The sequence below is a fragment of the Acanthisitta chloris genome, unplaced genomic scaffold (assembly GCF_000695815.1).
Source record: "Acanthisitta chloris isolate BGI_N310 unplaced genomic scaffold, ASM69581v1 scaffold35953, whole genome shotgun sequence".
NCBI lineage: Eukaryota > Metazoa > Chordata > Aves > Passeriformes > Acanthisittidae > Acanthisitta > Acanthisitta chloris.
This window is the reverse complement of record NW_008667218.1, coordinates 8619-26506: the sequence shown is the minus strand read 5'-3', so window position 1 is coordinate 26506 and position 17888 is coordinate 8619. Positions and strand designations below refer to the sequence as shown.

Below are 17888 nucleotides of genomic sequence, written 5' to 3'. Positions count from 1 at the left end.
TGCGCTGAGCGAGCAGAGGAGCAGCATCCCCGGGAGGAGCATCCTCCGAGGACCATCCCATCCCGGATGATCCCAAGGAGAGTGTGGGTAGAAAAGGGTGTGGATGGTAAAAAAAGCCCTGCAGGGCTTTAGATGGGGATGAAGGGAATGGGTAAAGCAGTAGGGGGGCCACGAGCCGAAGCTTGCTGTGGTCCTCTGGCCCCCCAAGCTTGGAGATGGGTGTTTGGTTGACCTGTGATTTGTTGGGACCTGTGGAAAGTGCCTTCTTCCCATGAGCAGCTCCTTGCTCTGAGCTCTTCTCGCCATGGACACTATGAAAACTACCTACATCGTGCTGGAGCTGATCATTGCTGTCTTGTCCATCGCTGGGAACGTCCTGGTTTGTTGGGCTGTGGCCATCAACAGTACCTTGAAGAACGCAACCAATTATTTCCTGGTGTCTCTGGCAGTGGCTGATATTGCTGTGGGTTTGTTGGCTATCCCCTTTGCCATCACCATCAGCATTGGATTCCGGGTGGATTTTCACAGCTGCCTCTTCTTCGCCTGCTTCGTGCTGGTGCTGACCCAAAGCTCCATTTTCAGCTTGCTGGCCGTGGCCATCGACAGGTACCTGGCTATTAAGATCCCACTCAGGTAAGAGACTGCACTGAACTCAGGTAGTCACATTCCCTGACATCCCAGGCTATGATTTTCCTGGTCTTAATGTACAGGAACTTCTAGTCTTTAGTGTTGCCCTAAGAATTTTGCTGCTTACAGGTGATGATGAAAATATCAGTGAGTTTTTTGCACTCGCTGCAGGAGTATCCCACCTCTTTCTTCAAACTATACCTGTGAGCTCTGTTTCTTGAGGATTTTTGTCTTGGGAGGGTCAGTGGCTTCTTGGGGGAGGCATGCAGTGATATAGTGGTGTGTTTGGGATGGTTGTAGCTAATCTATGTAGGTATTTATACAGCCCCTGTTATTGTGATGTCTGGGCATCTCCCAGGTAATTAAATACAGCAACAGTCACTCTTTCTCCTACTTCCTGCTGTGAAAGAAGAAAGAATTCAGATGTCAGATTTCAGAATTTTACGGTTTAGACTTTCATCCAAGCGCAGTACCAAAGACATGAGTTAGTTTCTTTCTGATTCATGAGATGCTGCAATATAACAGGGAAAACTGTATGGAATATAACTTACAGGCACCTCCCCAGTGAGGTGCAGCAACTTCCTCAAGCTTAAGTGCAGCAAACCCAAGCTTTGCATTATAAATGACCTGAGTGTGAACTCTGTGTCCTTCATTTCTCAGTTGTCCTCTCTGAGAATAAGACATCACTGGATCCCCCCTGGAGAGTCCAGGGAGGCTCCAGGGACTGCTCAGGAGCAGAGGCTGTGGGGAAGCAGGTCAGATGTGGTGTAGGGACCTCAGCTGAACTCTGTAAGCCACAGCTTTCCTGGATTCTGCTCATCTCAAGCATCTCCCTTGCACGAGCAATGAATTCAACCCGAAGTGACTTAAAAAAAAACCTCTTCATTTTGGCACCTTGCATCAGAGAGCAATACACTGGGCAAATGTTAATTAGTCATCGGGCAGATGATCAAAACTAGTAGTGGAAATGTGTGTCTGTGTGTGTCATCAGCACACGGCGTGTGGAAATTCCAGGGGATGTAGCTGCAGCAGGGGCAGAGCAGGGAGCAGGGCAGAGCAGGGAGCAGGTAGAGCAGGGCAGAGCAGGGAGTAAGGCAGAGCAGGGCAGAGCAGGGAGCAGGGCAGAGCAGGGAGCAGGCAGAGCAGGGAGCAGGCAGAGCAGGGAGCAGGCAGAGCTGGGCAGGTTGCTGCCAGCATCCCTGGCCCTGGCTCTGACCTTCCCAGCCACCCAGCTGGGCTTACAGACCCATGCTGGTTCTGGATAATGCTTTGCTGCCTCTTCCATTCGTTCATTTGGGGCTTTCCCAAAGCTGCACAGCAGCAGCTACAGAAGCAGGTCTGATATTTTTGAAGGGTCAGCTTAATCACACCACTGGCCACAACCTGTCAGGCAGGGCTGTAAGTCTTTTTGTACCACAAGTTGTCAGGTATGGCTGTAACTCTGCCTTTAGACCACAAGTGTTTTCTGCAGCTGCAGAAACTCAGTGTTGTGAGGGGTTTCTGCTCCACTGAGATCCGAGGGGAAGCAGCAGATCAGAAATGCTCTGAGGGGACTGTTCATGTGTTGCAGAAGGGAAGTGGTTTTGCCAACTGACAAAACAGCAAGTATTTCCTTCACTTTCTTTCTTTTTTTCCCAATCCTAGTCTTGAGCAGGTTTGCTCAACTCTCCATGAGGGCAGTTCATCCCAGGGCAGTTCATCCCAGGGCAGTTTTGCCTTGCTTTGGGATCCTTTCCCAGCATCACTGTCTCACCCCCATCTTATGCCAAACCTTTTATTCCATTTGCACAAACGTCTTTATTCCCATAAATGCTTTCTAGCTGGACACAGAGGCCAAGGAGTCCCATCCTAGGCTGTCTGAAGTGTGAAGTTTGGATTAAACTCAGTCTTGGCATTGAGACTCATTTCATTGCTGTCAGAGGGGATCAGTAAGTAAAACTCCTTTCAAAGTGAGGAGCACAGAGGGATGGACAGGCCACTGCTTTGGTGACAGGAAATTTAAGGACTAGTACTGAAAAGCTGGTTTTGTTTGTACAGCCAAGATCAAAATAGGGTAGAGGAGGTTCTAGAACTACTGCCCTAGGTTTTTCCAACTGCAGCTTGGTTGGAGCTGTCTCATCATTATTCCTGAGATGCTCCAGAGTGCTGCTGGCAGTGAGTGGGGAGGAACTTTTCCTGCTCTAGGTGGATGCACGTGCCATTTGTGGAAGGAGATTTGTGCTGTGGGAAGAAAAATCTGGTCATCAACTTGTAGGAATGGAGACCATAGGAAAAGTTTTTCTCATTAAAACACACATTCTGGGGGCCAAAGCAGAGGCTGATACCAGGCCATGAAGGATTAAGTGTTTAAGAAAATGCTCTGTGCCCAGCCCTAGCCAGCAATTACAATCAATAACGTGGTTGCTGCAGAGCAGATAAGTGTCCCTGTCACATCCAGAGCTCCACCAGCTCCCTGTGGAAAGCTCAGCAGGGACATTAAGGACTGGCTGTGCCATGCTGTTTAAAATCTTGCTGAGCTGTTCGAGGCTGCTGAGGGGCTGGGCAGGCTGTGGGTTGGGGTGCACAGCACAACTTCACATCACAACCAGCCTAATAATGGGTTTTTCAGTTCTGTGGCTGAACCAAAACATCCCATGGGGAAGAGGAGAAATGTTTCAGTCAAAGTGAAGCAGTGATGGTTGGGGATTTCAGTGAAACAAAGTGATCCTGACCAATCTGGCAGATTTTTGGTTGAGTTGCTTAACCCTTCCTATGTGACTGTGCTGCTCTGTGAAATAGAGATGTCCTTGCAGGGATGGAACTGACAACTTCTCATCTAGACAATTGCAGAACAAAAATCTTCTTTAAAAATGGTGGTTTAAAACCCTCCCTCTTCTGGCTAAAAATATTTGCTGAATTTGACCTGAAGCCACAAATTCTTTCTGTCCCTTGAAACTTGTATTTTGCTTGTTTGTTTTTGATGAATTTACTGTTTGTGGAGAAGCCCCAATCCACTCTGCCCACTCCATCCAGCTGCAGCTCCGAGCCCTTCCCCAGGTCCCTTCTCCCCTGGCCATCACACCAGGATGGAGCTCCTTGTCCTTGGACATGCTCTGACCTTGCCTGGACCCTCCTGGAGCCCAGTGCCTCCAACCAGTGTGTGCCCATCCCTGTGCCACCCAGGAGCACAGCACCATCCCTGCTCTCCTCTGCCAACATCCCCCCCCCCTCTGGGAAGCTCACTCCCCCACAGCACTTCCTCCAAGTGGGATATCCAAGCCAGGGAATAGAGCATCTCTCAGCAGCAGCAAATCCATCCTGCAGAGAGCTTGGCACAGGAGCAGTGTGAGGATTTTGCTCTCTGGCTTCCTCCGGCGCTGGATTTCACCCCCCGGTCCCATAGCTGTGAGCCAAAGAAGATTTGTAGGTGGAATAAAACAGTTTCCTTTTCTTTGCATGAACAAAAATCCTTTGGCATGGCTAGTCATTGTAGGTACGGATGGATGCCTGGAACAAATGTGTCAGGAATTAGGGAGGGAGAAGAGTATCTGTAATTTAGGGAGCAAAAGGAGAGCAAAATGCTGAACAACATCACACTGTGTGTGCCCTTGTCCTGTAGGACAGTGAATGTGGTGCTGCTGCTGCTCTCCTGGCAAACATCCCAGCTGGGACCTGTGCAGGGAAAATTATCCCCAGCCCCCTGAGATTTGAGCTGCTCTGGTGCTTGTCCTTTCTCCCTGGATTTAGTTCTTTCCCGTCTTCCACTTTATCCCTAGCAGAAGTGCAGGACTGATGTTCCAGGGGAGTTTTGCCATGAACTGGAACAGGGTATCCATGGCCATGTCCTCTTCCTTTCTGCACCTCTCTGAGCCTCCCCACCACTCTGCATCCATGTGTGGATCACAATCTGTTGATGGGATCAGGATCTGTTAATGGTGCTGCCCTGGGCTGCCCCTGCTCCAGCTGAAGGCAACACTCCAGTTCCTTTCTGCTCTCCTCATGGGGACAAATTAAATTTGGATTGCTGCTCTTTTCTCACCCTTTCTAGATGTGGGTTGGCTGATGCTGAGGCTCAAAGAATTGTTCCCAGATCCCTTTCAGCTCCCAGTTTGTTCCTCAGCAGAGCAAACCAGAGGGTCTTTATGGCAGGTGAGGGAGCTGGAGCCACTGGTCTTCACCTGCCACTTTCTGTGTGCCACCACAACACACAGAGCTGGAGCTGCTCTTCCTTCTTCTGCCCTTGCCTCATTTCCTTTCATCCTCACCCTGTCCTTCAACTGAACTCCAGGAGTGTGTCATGTGTGGCTCACACACACTGTGCCTGATTCTCCTGATTCCAGAGCAGGGGATGCTCTGCCTCCCCATCCATCCCCAAGCTTTGGCCAAGGTTATCAGTCATGTCTAACCTTAAAGTGCCACAAACCTGGCAAAGCCAGGAGGGTTGGTGTCTTTGCTTGAGCACTGGAGCTGTCACATCTTTAGGGAAGTTTGTGTCAGCTGAGCTGGATTCAGGTGGAATGTGGATCTCCCAGAGCTGCTGCTCTCTCCAGCCTTCAGCTGCAGCACAATAAGATCATCAGGAATGATCACATGTGCCCTCATGGCTGTAAAGAGGAGAGGGGTAATCACATAGGTGTGAGCAGCCTGGTTTCCTTAAAATGGACATCCCAGAGTTTTATATTTTTCCCGCACCTCAGAGGTCACTTCCCTGCTAAAAAAAAAAAAAAAAAAACCCACCAAAAAATCCTGACAGGAAAAGGAATTGTCTTTGAGACCTCTGCCCTACCACAGCTCCTGGGGCAGTAGGGATGCTGGGGATTGGCAGCCAAAGCCTCAGTTCTGGGCTCTTGGCCGAGGGCACCACTCTCCAGGCTGAGCCAGGACACAGATCTCTAGATTTAGGACATTTTTTTTTCCATTTTGGCCAGCTCAGTCTATAAAAATACAGGTTCATTTTTAGATTTAAAAAAAAAAAAAAAGCAGCATTTGAAATCTGGCAGAATTTTACTCTGGAAGATCTTTTGACCTCTCTGCAAAAAAAACAGATGAAACCAAAATGTTTTGAAAGAAACTGGTTTATGTTGCAGTTACAAGTTTTTTGGCTTTGTTAATTATTGAGCTGCTTTTTGGGGTTTTTTTTTTGAATTTGCTGTTTGTCAGAGCTATGAGCACAGACCACAAAACTGAATCTTTCAGGAGTGTTCTGCCCTGGCCCTTGGCTACACCAGGCAGTGACTATGTGGGGGGTGCTGGGGACTATATTTGATCCACAAGATGCCAGGAATTGGTGACTCCAGATGTGCCTACAGATGTGTCAGATCTCTCCCCACCCCATCGGCTCTCGCAGCTTTGTGAAGTCCAAGACAACAGGCTCAGGGAATTTTTATATGCCAAAGAAGGGATTATCCCCTAATCCAATGGATGACATCAGGTCTGGGCACAAGCCACAAATAACCTGCCAGTCCATCTGTGGGTGTGTGTCCATGGGTGTCCCTGCTCTCACACCCTTTGGTGCCATGTGGGCACCAGCATGTCACAGCATCACAACCAGAGCTGCTGGACCAGCTGGGGAGAGGGACAGAGCACAATCCCTGCAGGAGCAGCTGTGCAGGAGGATTAGTGTCACTGTGGCTCTGCCTGCACCCTCTGCATGATGCCCTGTTAATCAGCACCCTGCAGTTCCTATCCTCCCTCCCAAATCCCAGCACCAGGCTCCTGGCAGCGTGGTGGTGCAGTGATGCCTGTTGGCTTCATCCTCCCTCCCCAGTGAAGAGACCTGTCAGACCCCAGAGATGGGCCCATCCTGCTGTGGTGGCACAGCTGGCACAGAGGGCAGGAGGCTCTGTCAAACCTGGCAGGGAGGTGAAGATGGGATGAGCTCTGGAGCTGCTGGAGACGAGGCATGAGGTGGCTGAGTGGTGTTGGGCTCAGTGCTGACCACACCAGCTACACCAGCCCCTGGGAGGGTTGGTCAGAGCTGTGCAGCAAGGCAAGATGAGTAGAACCTTGTTGGGGCTGGTGGATGGAAAGGCAGCAGTTTGGAGGATTTGGGCAGGGGTTTGGCACCCCTTGCATTACAGAGTGATCCAGCAGAGATCTGCCATCTCCCCACCCTTCTCTGTTATCTGAGTGAGCAGGGGAGGGTCAGCACTGCTCCATACATCCAAACAGCTGGTTCTGAATCCTCCTCCCTATCTCACCTCTCCCAGCTGCTTTTAGCTCAGCCACCTGGTGCTGCTCGGCTGAGGTCTGGGCGCTCTGGGAGGTTTGGAATGACAAAAATTCTCAGCCCCAGGCCCCACGAGGAAGATAACACTGGGCTGCAGAGCCCAGGAGGAGGGTGGTGCTGAGGAAGAGCTCAGGTCTCAAACAGGGAGAACAAGGGGGTTTGTGTTCTTGGGCTTAGAAACACCTCATGGAACAGGGAGGGTTTGCATCACACTGGTCCCACAGCAGCATCACACTGGTCTCACACTCTTCTGCCTGCACGTGGGTGCTCTGAGGTGGCTGCTGATGTTTTGGGGGTTGCTGGAATGTGTGGGGGGCTGAGCTCATTTCCTTCCTGTGCTCTGGGGCTCTGTGAGCCTCTGGCAGCTCCCCCAGCACCAGCTGCTGTCACGGGAGTTGGGGTTACCCATCAGGGCAGCAAACCCACAGCCTGCCCTGCACCCGCTCACACCTCCAGCACCCCAGTTCAGTTTTCAGTCACCTTTTCTCACCCCGTCGGGCTGAGGGCTGGCTGGGAACAGCTGCTGCACACAGGAACCAGGTAGCACACACAAATTCCTGCCGTGCTGCTGTGAAAGTGCGTGGGACAGGCACTGACACAGCCACTGTGCTGTGATCTTCAACCAGAGCAGGGCTGGGAGCTCCCTCCCACCTCACAGCAGCCTAAACAGCATTTCCCTTCTTAATCATAGAATTCTTAGGTGGGGGTTGGTCTCTTCTTGCAGGCGTCTAGCAGGAGGACAAGAGGGCACAGACTCAAGCTCTGCCAGGGGAGGGTTAGGTTGGATATTAGGAAGAGATTTTTTCCAGACAGAGTGCTCAGGCATTGGAATCTGCTGCCCAGGGAGGTGGTGGATTCCCCATCCCTGGAGGTTTTCAAGCTGAGACTGGATGTGGCACTTAGTGCCATGGTCTAGTAATGATGGTAGGGTTGGATTGATGATCTTGGAGTTCTCTTCCAACCAGGTTGATCCTATGATTCTATGACTCTTAATCCTCCAGATTGCTGCTGTTTGCAGTGTGCTTTGCCCCCAAACTGTGCTCTCCTGTGTTCCTCCTTCCTACATTCCTGGTCCTGCAAACTTGACACCCTCTGGTCATTTCCCTGCCCAAGGGGCTCAGGCTGCATGGAGAGGTCAGTGGGGATGAACCCAGGGCAGCCTCTTCTCCTAGCTGCTCTGCCCCCCCCAGGGCTAGGAGGGGTTCACAGGAGGGATAAGCACATAGGGATGGGTATCTTGCTGAGAGGACTTTAGGCCTGCAGGTGTTTGATAGCCAAACCTTGCAGGCTGCAGGACCTGGCGTGGCTGTGGCCTCTACAGGACACACAGGGAGGGAGGGAATGCTCCCTCTCCATATGCTCATGCCAAGAGGCATCCCCAGGGCTGAGTGTGAAGCCCAGTGGGGTTGTCTGTTTGCTCCTGCCCCTCCACAGCCCCAGTGTGCCCACCTGAGCCTGGTGCTGGCAATGACAGTCATCCACTCAGAGGAAGGCTGGGAGTGTGAGCAGGGAATGCTGCTGCTGTCCCTGTGCACAATAGGGACAGATGTGGGAGGAAGTGATTTGTCTGGGCTGGGCCATGGACAGACACAGATGTCCTGCTTCCTTGGCTGATATCGGAACCGCTAATCAGATTTCTCCCTCTCGCCGCCAACTCCTTCCTGGTTAAAAAGCACAGCTTTTTCTTTTTATTCCTTTTTTTTTTTTATTTCCCCCTCTTCTCTCTAAGGTGCAATTTATGATTCATTTAAAATGTCCTGCCAGGATATTTCAGTCCATTCCATGGCTGTGCATGGAGCAAAGGAAAGAGCAGCAATGGTGCTTGTTTCATGCTGTTACAGCTCAAAGACAGAGCAAGATGCAAAGTACAGCTGGGAGGAGGTGACAAGGATACAATGCTTGGCAGCCAAGCTGCTCTCTCCCCTTGTGAATGGAGGTGTCTGTGCATTTCCCTTCACACTTAAAATAGAAATACATAAATTGTCCCTGGGTGTTTGTATCAGAGCACCTGCGTGGTCTGAGTTCTGCAAACTCCATCTGCTCAACTCGCTGCATCCGGCAGCCTGGGCAGGGGCAGAGTGGGGAGGGAGCAGGGAGTGCTGGTTTCAGGGCTCCCTCTGCACCCTCAGAGCACTGGGAGTGCAGGGAGGATCCACACTGGCTGCAGCACATCTGTGTCTCGCCACCAATTTCATTGATGTAGCCTCAGCACAAGTCACCTGTGAGTTTGGAGTTTAAGCACTGAAATTGCTCAGCAGAGGCTGATCCTGTACTGGGGCTTGGCAGTGGGAGAACTAGCCCAAAATCCTTGGGCAGCACAGCAGGTTCTGCTCTGGTTGGGGCACAGGGACATGGATAGACAGAGCAACTGTGTGAACCAAATTTTGATCCGTTCATCCTCCTGGGTTGGTTGAATCCATGCAGGATTCTCTCCCATTCCTTCTCTCGGAGATAATGTGGGAATAACAGCTCCTTCCAGACTGTTTGCTCTAGGCTGTTGCTGTTTTCTGCCCCAAATCCATCACCCCAAATGCTGAATTCCACCTTGGCTGTCGCTCTGCATTCCTCACTTGACGGAACTCAGGGGCAGCAGAGCCTCTGCTTGGGTGACCTCCCCGGGGGACTGCAGGGGCTGGTGGGCAGATGCCAGGTACGTGCAGGACATGACTCAGTTCCTGCCTTTCTAGAGCCAAACTGGAGCTGGCTGCAGGCTGGCAGTGAGTCCTGCTCTATGCCAGCTACGCTCAGCAATGCCTGCCTGGGTGTCTTGGCTGGTTCCCAGCCCCAATAAATAGCAATGGAAATGTAGTGAGACCTGTTGGGGAAAAAAACCCCAACCCCAACCATCCTACCAACCAGAGGCACAGTGTCTGGAGAACATGGTGAGCCTTCCTAAGAAACAGCTCTGTTGTTTTGGTGGATGCCACGATGCTCTGCCAGAAGAGCTGTGGGTTGTTTAACAGAGGGGACAGTGGTGTCTGCTGAGTGAAGGACAACTCCTCCAGCCTCAGTGGCAGCGTGGTTGGCACTCCATGGCCTGGTGGTTGGGCAGGGATGTGTGGAGCCTGAAGCCTCTGCCCCTGACCCATTTTGATGAGGGCACAGCAGGGACAGTCACCACTGCCCATGGTAAGACCGTGGGGTCAGAGCTATACTGTAAAAGCAGCTGAACTCTCTTTAAGTACTTGACCCACTGCAGCCTGAGCTGTGACTCTGGTGGCCAATGTACAGCTCTGTCCATCAGAAGAACAGACACCTGACTCAGCCCATGGCACTGGGATGGCACTGGGGCTCCTGCAGCATCTCCACTGCAGGGGCATGGGTGGGAGCTGAGGTAATTAACACCTTGATGGTGATTACACCAGTACAGAGTCTTTTCCTGGTGGTGCTAGAGGAACTAATGCAGTGTCAGGTTATTTCATGTCAATAAATAATTTTTAGATATTCAGCTGTTATTTACATTAAAACAAGGTTTGATGCCTCTGGGCAGAAACACAGAGGTGATTCAATATTTGTTATACATTAGTTGAGTAGACTTAGGTGAGCAAATTTACTTTAATAGTTTCTTTGCCTAATAATGTTAAGCCTGGAAGAGAATGAAGGAAGGGTTTGCTGGAGCATTCAGAGGTGTGAAAATCTGTCGGTTCCTCACTGTCTGACCATGCTTTAGAGTGCTCAGGGAAGAGCTGAGTCCAAGCTCAGCTCTCTCAGTCCCTGCCTGTTGTTGCTGACAATGCTTTATGACAGGTTTGCTCTGTTGTGTGGCTAATAAGGCTCTTCATACCTGGTGACAGTCATGCACTTCTTTATGGTTTGTTATTATGCTTCTCTCCATGGTGTGGTGGACACCAACCTCAGCATGGCAAACTGAGCTGCAGCCACTTCTCCTTCTGTTCCTGAGCGCACACACACCGTGGTCCCTTCAGCTTCTGTTTCTGACCAATGGTCCCTTTTGCATTTTCCAGTCTCGCTAGGATAGTTTTTGAGTTGGAGCAGAAGAGCAACTGAAGTGATCAACTGAACATAGAGAGCATAAACCCAAAGAGCTGCAGTTTCCCCTTTCCACATGCAGAGCTGCAGGTCAACAGCAGTTCCTGGTGCTTCTACAGCTCTGACTGAGCTTGGCCAATATTGTAGCTCAAGACTCAGATCTTGCCAAGAGATTGGATTTCTGGGAACTTGCTCCAAATCCAATCTTAATGTTTTCAGGCCCCACTACCCCAGACCAGTTCCAGCTCCTGAAAACTTAACACAGTGTTTTGAAAGCAACAGGCTTGGCCTCACTGATGTCCAATCTGATAACTTCTCATCTTGTGAAGGAGTGAAACTTAGTGGTAATGAGGGAAAAGTGTAGAAGGAACCCTCTCAGTAGCTGGACCTGCCCTTCACACATCTACCTTGGAGTGTGTTCACAATTCAGGAGAGCCTGAAGAAGGAGCTGAGGGTTCCCCCAGCTCCTCTTTGCCTCTCAGTTGGCTTCTCATGCTGGCAGCTCCTCCACTTCACCCTCCTGTGTTTGTAGCTTGCAGGAGGAGTGGGATGGAGAGCTCGCACGGAGGCGACCGGGGCTGTGATTCACAGGCACAGCTGTGGTTCTGTGGGAATAAAACCCTCCCCTGCCTCACGGGCCGGAAGAAGATCAGAACAAACGTTCTTAGGAGAGGAGGAGCAGGGCAGCCAAGCCAGAGTAAACAAGCACTCAAAGAAGGGTGTGGGAAGGAGGGGATGTGTGTCAGCCAGCAGACGCTAACTGGCCATGGAGAGGACAGGAATGGCTTTCCCATGGTGTCTTTCTGCCAGTTGTTGGTTCTTCCTATCTCTAAAGAGTGATCCAACTGATGCTTTGAAATTGGCATCTGCTCTGGTTGCACTCAATCCAGCTTTCTGCTTTTGGTTCCAGCTCCACTCGTGTCTCTGAGTATCTGGGGGCTGGAGGGGCCATGAAACACCCAATCTGTGGGGTTAGGAGAGGTGTGGGGCAGCACAGGACTCTGCACCCCTCAGCAGCGACTTGTTTCTGGGCCACAGCAGAGCTCCTTGGTATCACACATGGAATTGCAGTGTGGAACTCAGAGCCAGCATGGCCTCAGCTGGAGTAGGTCAGCCCAGAAGTTGGTGTAGCCCAGCAGCATGTCCTGACCAGCCTGGTAATGGTTCCTTAGAGCAAGAGAGCACATCAGTGGCTCCAGAGTGAGCCTTGCCCTGTTCTTGCCCTCCTTGCAGTTGGTGGTTTAGGCTCATGCAAGGACAAAGCCTTTTTTAAGCCTCCAAATCCTTTCCCTCCTCTTGAAGGCTGTTTGTGGGCTGGGGCAGTGCCTGGCACCTCTCAGGAATAGTAAGTGATTCACAGCCCCAAATCACCTTGCGTAGGTGCAGAGCACAGGTGAGAGTTTTTTACCCCTCCGGTGATCACAGAGGTGTGGGTGGGGCTTTTATCTCATTAGCCAAAATGCTAATGACTTTCACTACAGGGAAGTCACCAGTGCTCATTTCTCTAGTGTCTCTCTCTTGGTTTTGCCCTGGGTGCTGCAGGTATAACAGCCTGGTGACTGGCAAGCGGGCGAGGGGGCTCATCGCTGTGCTGTGGCTCCTGTCCTTTGGCATTGGACTGACTCCCCTTATGGGCTGGCACAAAGAGCAGACTTGTACCAACACCACCAACGAGACTGGCTGCTTCATCTCGTGCCTCTTCGAGAACGTGGTGACGATGAGCTACATGGTGTACTTCAACTTCTTCGGCTGTGTGCTGCTTCCCCTTGTCATCATGCTGGGAATCTACATCAAGATATTCATGGTGGCCTGCAAACAGCTGCATCAGATGGAACTGATGGGCAACTCCAGGACCACACTGCAGAAGGAGGTCCATGCAGCCAAGTCTTTGGCCATCATTGTAGGCCTTTTTGCCTTCTGCTGGCTGCCCCTGCATATCTTGAACTGCATCACTCAGTTCCACGAGGAGTTGTCCAAATCCAAGCCTGAGTGGGTGATGTATATGGCCATCATCCTCTCCCATGCCAACTCTGTCATCAATCCCATCATCTATGCCTACAGGATCAGAGACTTCCGCTACACCTTCCGCAAGATCATTTCCAAGATCCTCTGCAAGACAGATGACTTGCCCAAGTGCACCACTGACAACAACCACCACCTGACTGTCACCAACCTTAACTCCACAGTGGCCTCAGTGACCATATGACCCTGCATGTCCTTCTCCTTGGATTTCCAGCCCTCCCAGCACTCCCTTTTCCCTGTGCCTATGTGAACAGCTCCAGGAGGAGAGCTCAGAGATGACCACTATGCAGTTCTGCAGCTCTGTTGGTTTGATTTTTGTAATTAACATAGTGCCTCATAGAGGAATAACCTGCCTGGGGACACTGAGTGCAGCTCACCCTCCACTGGAAACCCACAGGGGCTGGGAGTGCTGTTCATCATGTTGTGCTTCCTTTCCAGGTTGGACATTGAATGGGGACTCACCTGCTGGGGGTGTTTCCCCAATTGTGCTGCTCATGTCAAGTCATAGGATCTCTGTTTTAATTATTATGATTTTTTTAATATTTTGATTTATTTAGGTGTAATAATTTTGTGTCTGGTTTTTTTTTTTTTGTTTTGAGTTGTTCTCTAAGTCCATACTTGACAGCACTTTGGTAATACCCTAATTATTCCATCAATTGTTTGATGCAGTTAGTATTCTCTGATGGGAAAAAGTCTTACTTAGCCCAGTTGCTGATGTGAAACTGAATCTGTGTTCCAGGCTCTGAGGGGAGTGACCATGTGGATGGGAAAACCAGAGCAGAACTGGTCAGCTATTTTTGGCCCCAGTATGGAAGCTCTACTTGCTGCAAAGAGAGAGTTGGGAAAAGAGTTGAGTGAGGTTTTAAAACAGTGGCTTTATTGCCTTTAAATCACTTTGGTCTACAGGACTGTGCAGCCCAATGCTTCAGTTTGCTTTCAGATCTGTTTCTAGATGTCAAAATGCAGAAGGCAAAAGTGCCTAATGGGCTCAGCTAGTCTGACCCAGAGCCACTGAGGTCAGTGCCACACTGCCCTGGTGACATGAGCTCTAAAATTAGGTTTTTGCCCCCAATCAAAACTTGCCAGCCTTGCAGTGCTTCCAGAAGTGCAGGTCTTAGCTGCGAGAGTGGATGCTGCAGCTCACCTGGCTCCTAAAGCTTGCTCTGGTTGGGGTTCCTCTGCAGGACTGTAACCACCAGAAGCTGTGAATGCTTTTTTTTTTTCTCTAATAGTAATTTTTATATTATTTTTTTTTCTAATGCTGACCTGCATCAGTAGCAAAGAGATAGTGGAAGGGAACTAATGTGCTTGAGAAGCCATGGCTTGTGAGCTGCTGTTGGCCAAGCTCTTTGGGGAAGAGATTCACCTTGCAGGTTGTCTAGCTTGGCCTCTACCTGCTCCTCACTCTGGGATCCTGCCTGAAGGTCTCTGTGTGGTCAAGTGGGACCATCTCCCTGTGAAGCCACCACCTCCTTGGTGCCAGCAGCATCACCACGTGACCAGGGAGAAGCTGGAGTGCAAGGGTTTGGATGAAATATGGGTTTCAGTTGTAAATCATGCAGGGAGGGAGAGTGAGCAGGAATTCTAGAGCCAGGTTGCAGGAAAGGAATTTTAAACACCACCAGTTCCTGAAGAACAGGTCCAGAGGACAAACTGTGGTGCCTGGAGCAGTTTGTCCCCTGATAAATTGTACTTGAATCATATAGAAATCAACTTTATCTTTTTTTTTTAACTGTGTTACACTAAAAGCAGGGGAATAGAAGACCTCAAGAGTTTCATTTCTCTGGCACATATAATGACAAATATGATGTAAAATCAGTTGAAAAGTTGATCTGAAGAGATCTTGTTCCTGCAGCATCTGCTCTGCCAAGTGGCATGACCTACATACAGCAGCTGCAGGGATGACTTCGGGCCCACCATGCCCAGGGAATGGTTTACTGGGAGTGATGGATTTCATCCATCAGCTCAGCCATGAGAGTGAACCTGAGTGGGTCTGTGTGTGTTTATGCAATGTCCAAATTTAGCTGCAGCTCAGTATCTCAGTCCTGGCATTTCCAAGAAGAATCTGAATAGGTAAACTTACTTTCCCAAGTGCTTCTCCTTTAACAGCTCCATTCAGCTTTGCTGCATCTGCCTTGGTCATGGTCCAGCTGACACATGTAGCCACCTCCTGCCATTTGGGCAGGGTCTGACTCTCTCCTCCGTTCATTCCTTCCCTTCTGTGTTATCTTTGGCTGTGTTCCTTCTGTTAATCACAGCTGGAAACCAGCAGGGTTTCACCTGCAGGTCTGGCAGTGTTGCAAAGTGGTTGCAAGCCACATTTCTCCCTACAACAAGGAATGTAATCTCTCCCTTCTGCTGGCTGAAAATGAACCAAACTCTGGACAGCACGAACAGAGTGAAACCCACAGTGCTGTAACAGCAAAAGAGAAGGTCCCAGAACACTTGTCTGTGACAGCTTGCACTGCAGCTCAGCATCCATGACTGCTTCCTTCCTATGCCTCTGATGAGCCAGAATTCCTGCAGAGGGATGCAGTGTGTCCTTAGCATCACTGTGCCCTCGTGTTGTTAGGCATTAACTATGGCCCAGGTCACCATAGTCATTAGGCACAGTAAGTGCCTCTGTGGATCTGAGCCAAAGACATTTCAAGGCAAAATAAAAATAGGACACTTCCCTTGCCCCCCCTCAAAAATAAAGCTCTGAAAGTTTCTATAAAAATGTGAAGCCCAAACGGCAGAGAAACTCTCTGCAGCTGCAGCTCTTCATCTGTCCCTCCTCACTGCTCTGATGTACATAGATGGATGTTTTTTCCTTGTGTTGCTCAGTTTTGTATTTGCAGGAACTGTTATTTACATACAGAATGCTTAATTTACCACCCACAGAACCTGGCTCAGCCTGTGCCCCATTATTTCTTGCGGTGTTGGTTCACACGGTGTATCATGTGAGGTCACTCAGAGGAGCCCAGAGTGTGGGCAGGAGTCAGAGCTGGTTCCCAGCTCACTGCCTGCTGTGTGGACATGGAAGCAGCAGTGTCCTTCCCCCTGTGCTGATGGGGAGAGCCCTGCCTTGCCTGCCCAGCACGAGATGGTTGATGTGTCTGAAAAGGGTTGATTTAAAGCACAGTGACCAGGGTGACACTTCCAAAGATCCTGAGCACACAGAGACCTGTCATCAGTCTCGAGGTGCTGATGGGTCCCTGCCCTAGGCCCTGGTACAGGTTTGATGAACCAGAAATTGCTCTGAGCACTTATCTGCTAAGAGCCACAGCAGCTCCTTAATTTGTGGACCACTAAGGGACCTGCTGGACTGTTTGTATCCCCACATCACAGGACTACAGTTCAAACACCTTCAGAAATCCCAAGAATAGCCTGAATAAAAAACTGAAATCAACACAGGCTTCTTAACATTTATTAATTAACGTATCAGTGTAAGGCTGCTCATTAATGTCACACTTGGTTGCAGCACAGGAAGGAACTTACCAGCCACAATGACAGACTTGTAGATCTGAAAAATGCCAGTGACATGTCCAGGAGAAGACACAGAAAGCACATCTTCATGTGATCCAAATCCTTCATCCTTCATCCTCTTCCTCAGCCAGTAAGATGCTTGTGAGCTGCTCCTCAGAGACACTCAGTTCCTGGCAGGCTCCCATGGCCTGACTGAGGTAGACAGCAAGGATGTGTTTACACTGTAAAGTTAAGAGCAGGAGCAATGCAGGAATGTCATGCTCTGTCTGGAAGCCACAAAACCCCATCCTGGCCAGAATGGGTCTAATAAAGTGCTCACCCCTCCCAGGAATATGGTTCCCTCCTGGCATGGCCAAGCCTTGGCACAGGTGGTGCTCCAGTTGCCCCAGTTCTGCCATCAGGATAATGTAATCCAGGAATTTGACACACAGCAAAGTGTTACTGGCTCCTGACAGCTCCCCACAACTGCAGAACAGCAATTCCCTGAGCCCTTCCTCACTGGCACCAGGTGAACTGCACCACTCCATCAGCCAGACTCCATCTGGCTGTCCCATTAGTGGCAGGAGCTCTTGTCCCAAGAGATTGGGGATTATAAATCTCATGAAAGTCAGAACAGTTAATGCATAATTAACAACAAAAGCCATCCCCAGCCCTAGCTCCCTCCAAATACTGCAACTCTTAGAGGCCAATTTCACAGTGGGTCAAGCACAACCTGCATGGCCAACTCAACACTTGTGTTTGCTCCCTTGGAACCTTCAGGCTGCTCAGGTTCAAGGAGCAGAGCACATCCTTCTTCCTTGCCCCCTGTCCCAGGCTAAGGCAGAGAACTTACCAAAAGGCTCTCACTCTTCTGCAACACAGAAAACCCAAAAGCAGGACAAGTGCAGAAGTGGCAGGAGCTGTAGCAGGTGTAGAGTTTGCCTGAGCTCCCAAGGACCTGAAACAAAGGCAGTCAAGGGACAGGAGTCAGAGGCAGCATTCACTTCTAATCTCTAACTCTTAGCCTGGAGCTGGACTGATGTCCTCTCTGCACTGACTCACAGCACACAGCACAAAAGTGTCCCCAGACTCTGCAGTAACCCATCTAGGCTTGAAGATCCTCGAGTTTCCCATGGTCTCTACAAGCAGATAGAGACCTGCTCCTCCCTAAGATGAGGGAGTGCTCCTGCACCTACACCTGTGCTTGCAGCAGACCTCAGCTCCAGTGACTTTGCTGCTAAGGGACCAGGAAAAGGGCAGTGGCACTGCTCCCTGATCTCCCAGTGAGCTCCCTGCCCCAGTACTGGCACACCCAGGACAGGGGAAGATGGCAAAGACTCTCTTGTCACACAAAACCCCTTTGTGAATCCCCCGTGGGATGGAAGGAGAGCAGCAGTGAGACCTTTCCTTTCCTAACCACCTCCAGTGGCTGAAGGCTGCAAAGGCTCTTGCAGTTCTGCTCCCAAAACGAGCTGCAGCTATTGGAATCCAGTTCTGTCTGAATAAACAAAGCTGAAGTCTCTAGAGAAGAAGCCTTTCTGCTCCATCTCTGGTTTGGGAACAGCACTGCCTCCTTTTCCCACATGCTGTTCCT

General features: G+C 50.3%; 2 protein-coding genes across 2 annotated transcripts in view; one reads left to right on the top strand and one right to left on the bottom strand.

The window, feature by feature from the left end:
- The first annotated feature begins 304 nt into the window (after positions 1-304).
- Positions 305-13031, top strand: ADORA2B (adenosine A2b receptor). Its single transcript, XM_009072418.1, has 2 exons — positions 305-633; positions 12368-13031. Exons 1-2 carry the CDS (start codon positions 305-307, stop codon positions 13029-13031), a joined length of 993 nt encoding a protein of 330 aa, XP_009070666.1.
- Positions 13032-16234: 3203 nt separating this feature from the next.
- Positions 16235-17888, bottom strand: part of ZSWIM7 (zinc finger, SWIM-type containing 7) — a 9897-nt gene continuing 8243 nt past the window's right edge. Inside the window, exons 4-5 of the mRNA XM_009072417.1 lie at positions 17148-17252; positions 16235-16536 (exon numbers count right to left, since the gene is read on the bottom strand). Of these exons, the coding sequence (XP_009070665.1) occupies positions 16420-16536; positions 17148-17252 (222 nt within the window). The 3' untranslated portion in view covers positions 16235-16419. The remainder of the gene's footprint in view (positions 16537-17147; positions 17253-17888) is intronic.

What these genes read in the sequence shown, in the direction of transcription:
- ADORA2B (XM_009072418.1), top strand. Translation starts at nt 305, where the DNA reads ATGGACACTATGAAAACTACCTACATCGTGCTGGAGCTGATCATTGCT. An exon ending in GCTATTAAGATCCCACTCAG is followed by an intron (nt 634 to 12,367) that starts GTAAGAGACTGC and finishes TGGGTGCTGCAG; the next exon opens with GTATAACAGCCTGGTGACTG.